Source organism: Photinus pyralis, unplaced genomic scaffold (assembly GCF_008802855.1).
Source record: "Photinus pyralis isolate 1611_PpyrPB1 unplaced genomic scaffold, Ppyr1.3 Ppyr1.4_unclustered_Scaffold781, whole genome shotgun sequence".
Classification (NCBI taxonomy): Eukaryota; Metazoa; Arthropoda; class Insecta; order Coleoptera; family Lampyridae; genus Photinus; species Photinus pyralis.
In genome coordinates this window covers 38,245-44,244 of record NW_022172244.1, presented here as the reverse complement: position 1 = coordinate 44,244, position 6,000 = coordinate 38,245, and the positions used below count along the sequence as shown (strand labels likewise).

The 6,000-nt window shown below is 35.9% G+C and overlaps 1 protein-coding gene across 4 annotated transcripts; it reads left to right on the top strand.

Annotated features, from left to right (window-relative positions):
- The first annotated feature begins 275 nt into the window (after positions 1-275).
- On the top strand, positions 276-4,867 carry LOC116182856. 4 transcript variants are annotated; one of them, XM_031503409.1, is made up of 5 exons: positions 276-508; positions 567-873; positions 928-1,021; positions 1,075-1,434; positions 1,493-4,867. In XM_031503409.1, the coding sequence occupies exon 5, from the start codon at positions 1,788-1,790 to the stop codon at positions 4,821-4,823; it is 3,036 nt and encodes a 1,011-aa protein (XP_031359269.1). In that variant the 5' UTR covers positions 276-508; positions 567-873; positions 928-1,021; positions 1,075-1,434; positions 1,493-1,787; the 3' UTR covers positions 4,824-4,867. The 4 variants fall into 4 exon arrangements, with proteins under 4 accessions (XP_031359269.1, XP_031359267.1, XP_031359268.1 ...); XM_031503407.1 differs by having other exon boundaries at positions 1,075-1,560; positions 1,630-4,867; XM_031503408.1 differs by having other exon boundaries at positions 1,075-3,370; positions 3,644-4,867.
- The last annotated feature ends 1,133 nt before the right edge of the window (positions 4,868-6,000 follow it).

The following is a 6,000-nucleotide window of genomic DNA, read 5'->3' as shown; positions in this document are numbered from 1 at the left end:
ATATGGACATCTCCAGCTGTTTTTAAGGCATCGAATAATACAAATTTGAAAATCTTTAATTATATTTATTAATTATAAATATTTCGACCGTGTTGCCTACTTCCCGCAACGCGAAGGTAACAGCCCCCAACGCTGTGATTATGGGTGGGCCATTTTGGGGCACTGTGACCGCTAATAGCGGTATTCCTTGCTCCTTGGTAATGACCGTCCTGGGCGTTGAATTGCTACTGGGCCTATCTACCCAAATCTCCGCCGGAGTTACATCCCATATTTCAATGTCTGGTAACAAAAAGTCAATACGTAATGATTTGTGCACTAAATGTTTTAATTTTACTCACCATGATTTTCCATTTCAGTCGTTATTAATACCTTCTATATGAGATAAATCTGTATTTATATGCAACTAAGAGAGAGTGGGGAGGGTGAATATCATTAGAAGCAATATATAAGGAGAAGTAAAGTTGGAGAAACCATTCAAATAGTGCAAGGAAGACTTCTTTAAGTTGACGTAAGCATGAGTGATCCTTTGCGTAACGATAAATCTATTAATATATTACAAAATATAGTAGTGGTTCCGGCAAAAGAATGTGTGCCTGTATCGCAAGAAATTGAGAACGATTTAATTGGTAACAATCTATATTGCCCAGATTTTGATGTATCGCTCCTTGAAGAAGTGTTTGGAGATCTTGGAAATCTGAAACGTCAATTGATAGAAGTAGAACAAAAACTTTCTCGTTTTTTTAAGATTCTGTTTATTAAGCGACAGTACAATTACTGCGATCTTAAGTGGTGCGAGTGTCAAACCGAGCAACTTATTCAAACGAGGATGAAGTTATTAGCAGATATTCAACAGTTTTCTGACCCTTTTTTACAGTAAGAATCTTTTTTACGAAATTAACTTTTCTTGTACATTTGCACTTGTTATAGGAGCTGCCAATAAAAATGTTCAACTGTCCTAAGTGTAATAAATCTTTCACTTTAAGAAGTAGTGTCCTACGCCATCTCAAAACGTCATGTGCTGGTAAGAAATTTTTGTTACAAACACAATAATTACTTTCTTTTTTTTAATCGTAGTTCAAGAACCAGCTCTGAAAAAAAAGGTAAAGATTACCCATGGGGGGCAGCGGTATTGTGATACGTGTTTTGAGCATATTTCGACCCGGGACTATGTGGGACATTTACGTACTACCAAACACAAAAATAATTCCCTTGTATTTTCTACTGAAGGTGTTGATGTAGTTAAGTCGGCCTTCAAATCTCGCATAATAAGCTACAGGATAACCCCGAACAAGCAATTTATTGTTCTGAAAGAATTTACCAGATCTTTGACTGATGTAATACAAAAATTGGTACGTGAACAAATTGGTATAATGGGCAGCTTGAAGGTGAACTGCGAGTTATTTGGTCATTTTATTTTGGAAGCAAAGGAACGAGGTGACGTTAAGTCTTTTAATACTCGAAACCAAATACTGACGGTGAGCTCCGATTTAAGTGAATGGTTTAACGACGTCATTTCAAAATTTGAAGCAGACGCCTCAGAATTTCAAGAGAGAGACTCGGGTATAATACATATATATATATATATATATATTGTTCGTGTAATAACTACATACCTATTATTACTTTCAGGATGGGCTCTGCAACAATGGTTGTACATAGAACTTAACATCAATAGGTACAATCCGTTACGAGCGTCATCCTTTATACCGACCCCTTCGTTTATTTCTCGCAAAAGGGCTACAATCAATGTTAGAAACAACGACTTCGCGTGTTTTGGTTGGGCGTTGATGTCAGCTATCGATACTCCAACTGGACCTCCATGTCAACCCGAGTCTTATCGACATTATTCAGAACTGTTCAATTTTGATGGAATCACATTTCCCGTAAAATTGGATGCAATAGCGAAATTTGAAGAGAATAATCCCTTGTCAATTAACGTGTATGGATTGGAGGAAGATACGCAGAAGGATGGTAAAGTTGTTTACAAAATAGTGGGTCCTTTGCATTATACTAAACAGAAAAAGACGTTGCATGTAAATCTTCTATATTTGACTAGTGTAGATGGTAATAGCCATTATTGTTGGATTCAGGATATGTCGAGATTGATTTCCATGCAAGTGTCTAAGCACAAAGAGGCAATTTATCTTTGCGACGGATGTCTCGTATATTTTGCAACTGAAGAAAAGCTTTGGCGTCATTCAATATTTGATTGCAACTATGTTCGTACATTTTTACCCACAACTGAGCCTATAGTAACAAAATGGGGTGAATCGTCATTTCAAAATCAATTAAAATTCGATAACTACCAAAAACGACTGAAACTTCCATTTGTCGTATATGCAGATTTTGAATGCTTGCTTAAATCGATTCACGGTCCTGAACCAAACCCTCTGCTTCAATTTACCACCAATACTTTCGAACACAATCCGTATTCTTTTGCGTATTATATTAAGTGTTCGTTTGATGATAGCTATTCAAAATTTCAAACGTATCGCGGTCCGGATGCTGCATTGCAATTTGTAAATATGATAGAAAGTGATATTAGAACCTTATACAATCAACATTTTAAACACGCTAAACCTTTACCAAAACTAACAATAGAAGAACAGCGAAAATATGATAGTGCAACCATTTGTTGGATTTGCGAAAAGACTTTTCTTGATGGGGATGTAAGAGTATTAGACCATTGCCATTGGTCAGGAGTTATGAGAGGCATTTCGCACTCTACTTGCAATTTACAGCTCCAAAATCCAAATTTTGTCCCCGTATTCTTTCATAATTTAACTGGATATGATGCTCATATGTTTGTTAAATGCTTGGCTTTAGAGAATGAAAACATAGACGTCATTGCTACTAATAAAGAAAAATATGTTTCCTTTACTAAGCATATTTCAGTTGATCAAATTGTGGAGAATGGGGTTCCCAAAAATGTGATTTGGCGAATTCGTTTTGTAGATAGTTTTCGTTTTTTAGGTAGTTCATTAAACGTGCTTTCCAAAAATTTAAGTGACAGTGAATGTAATGAAATAAAAACATTCTTTGGAACTGGACGCGCATTTGAGTTAATTAGGCAAAAAGGGGTGTTTCCATACTCATTTGTAGATGCATTTGATAAACTCGATCAAACTCAACTTCCCAATAAAGCCGATTTTTTTGATAAGCTACATGAGCAACATATTACGGAGGATGAATATTCTCGTGCTCAGGATGTTTGGAATCTATTTCAATGTCAAACGTTAGGCGAGTACTCAGACATTTATTTAAAATCTGATGTGCTTTTGTTGGCTGATATCTTTGAAAATTATAGACGCGTGTGTCTCCATAATTACCAACTCGATCCAGCGCAATATTTTACCGCTCCTGGTCTTAGTTGGGATGCTATGTTAAAAAAGACAGGTGTAGAATTGGAGTTGCTAACCGATATTGATATGCTAAATTTTTTTAAAGGGGGTGTTCGAGGTGGTGTGAGTACTTGCACCAAACGCAGAGCAATTGCAAACAATAAATTCCTTGCCAATTACGATCCTTCGAAACCAAGTTCCTATATAGTTTATCTCGACGCTTGTAACCTTTATGGTCATTCAATGAGGCAATACCTCCCCCAGCGCGACTTTGTGTGGCTAACACCTCAAGAAATTAAGAGTTTTGAGGTTTCCAAAATATTAGACGAATCAGATACGGGTTACGTTTTAGAAGTCGATTTGGAGTATCCTGAACAATTACATGAAACGCATAACGATATGCCTTTTTGTCCAGAATCAATGACCCCTCCAAATTCTACTTCGAAGTATCCAAAACTTATTCCAAATTTAAATCGCAAAGAAAAATACGTCATTCATTATAGGTCTCTAAAGCAATGTTTACAACACGGGTTAGTTTTGCAGAAAATTCACAGGGGGATTAAATTTACACAATCACCTTGGCTAAGAACCTATATTGATTTAAATACCGAACTTCGTAACCGTGAAACCTCAGAGTCCGGTCGCAATACCGTAAAGACTATGACTAACAGTATTTTTGGGAAAACAATGGAGAACGTGGATAAGCGAGTTGATATTAAGCTTGTAAGTCATTGGGAAAGGATCGGTAGGAAACTTGGAGCAGAAGGACATATATCAAAACCGAATTTTAAAAATCTTTCAGTATTTTCGGAAAACTTAGTTGCAGTTCAAATGTCGAAAGTTTCAGTGACTTATGATAAACCAGTGTACGTTGGTTTTTCTATTTTAGATTTATCGAAAACCGTTATGTATGAGTTTTTTTACGATTTCTTAAAGCCAATGTATCGTGAGAAGGTAACTTTATTGTATACAGATACCGATTCCCTCGTGTTAGAGATTTTTACAGATAACTTTTATGAAGATATGATATCACATTTGGATAGATTTGATACGTCAAAATTTCCGGTTAACAATCTACATGGTGTCCCCCGTAACATCTCAGTTGTAGGTAAAATGAGAGATGAATATTCCGGTGTTCCCATCTCTAGTTTTTACGGTGCAGGTGCAAAGTCATACTGTGTAAATGTAGGTGACCATGTTGATAAAAAAGCTAAAGGTGTCAAAAAATACGTAATAAAGAACTGTTTGAAAGAGGATGACTATAAAAAAGTAGTCGAGGAAGGTGGGGTTATTATTAAAAAAATGAGTGGTTTTCGATCTCATTTACACACTATGTACACAGAAATGAGAAATAAGATAGCGCTATCATCCACAGATGATAAGCGATACGTTATCCCTGGCACCGTTAAAACATTGGCATGGGGTCATCGTGATATTAAATCAATTAAAAGCTTGAACGATTTGATTAACTCCTTCCAATAAAAATTATAATATTTACAATATATATATTTAGAAAAAAAATGTTATACAATGTAATCAATTATTGTTACAATAATAATACAAAAATGTACATCTTTTATTATGTTTTATTATAATCTCCATCTCCCACGTGTAGTCTGTCGCGAACTTGATCTACGAACGGAACACAAGTCTGATTTATCATGCGAAGAGCTCCTGAAGCATTAAGTAGTCTTGCGAAGTGACATCTTGGCGACCATCGAAGATGTTCTGCTATGGGAACATCCGTCGCCAACCAGTGATTAATGCGTACCTTGCAGTAAAAGCATTCCACTGTATCACCTATATTCTTATAAATAAAACCTGCACGTGCAAGCGATTTCGGTGATGTATGAGGTCCACGCCATCTTAGAAATGATAATAAGCGATTTTCAAAGATAGTGTAATCAGGTACACCGTCGTCTAAACACATTTCTATACCAAATCTTTATTTGATATCCAGGAGTTGTGGGAGCTATCGAAACCTAACCACTTCACAAATGATTTCTGTCCTTTTCGTCGTATAACACGCTCGACTAAGTGAATGTCGGGAAATTTTGCAGCTTGCAACTCTTGTTCGTAGAATCGACCTTTTATTTCCTGTTTTCGACTGTCTTCTAGAATGTACGTAGTTGGATTTGAAACTTTCACTTTAACCACTGTAAACACTTCGTAAGTCCAATTTGGAGTGTATCCTTTCGTAAAAACCGTCCTGTATTTATTTATTCTCACAAAATCCCCCACTTTATATTTAGGTGGTTTAGGATCAACCACTTTCATACGACTAAAAGATTTCTTTAAAATATGTGAAGCATTTTTCTCATTAACTTCGATAGGTTTATAACCGGTAGTTTTATGTATAGTTGCATTATACTTGTCAACTATTCGTGGTAAAAGCCCTAACCATTTATACGATCCTTGTAGACTAAATTCCTTCCACATCATCCCTTTAAGGGTCCGATTTACACGTTCTACAATACTGCTTTTTAAGTTCGAAAAAGAACTAAAATGATTAACTTTGAATTTTTTCATAACTTCGCTAAAGTCCTTATTATAGAATTCCTTCCCCATATCTGTTTGTAGATTTGTTGGAGGGGTTACTAGTTGTAATAAAAGCTTCTTCATGGTATCAGCTACCATTTTGCCATTTTTTCGTTTTATG

Coding starts and splice junctions, on each gene's coding strand:
- LOC116182856 (XM_031503406.1), top strand. CDS start 943: ATGTTCAACTGTCCTAAGTGTAATAAATCTTTCACTTTAAGAAGTAGT. Junction 1,022..1,074: donor TCTCAAAACGTCATGTGCTG/GTAAGAAATTTT, acceptor TTTTAATCGTAG/TTCAAGAACCAGCTCTGAAA.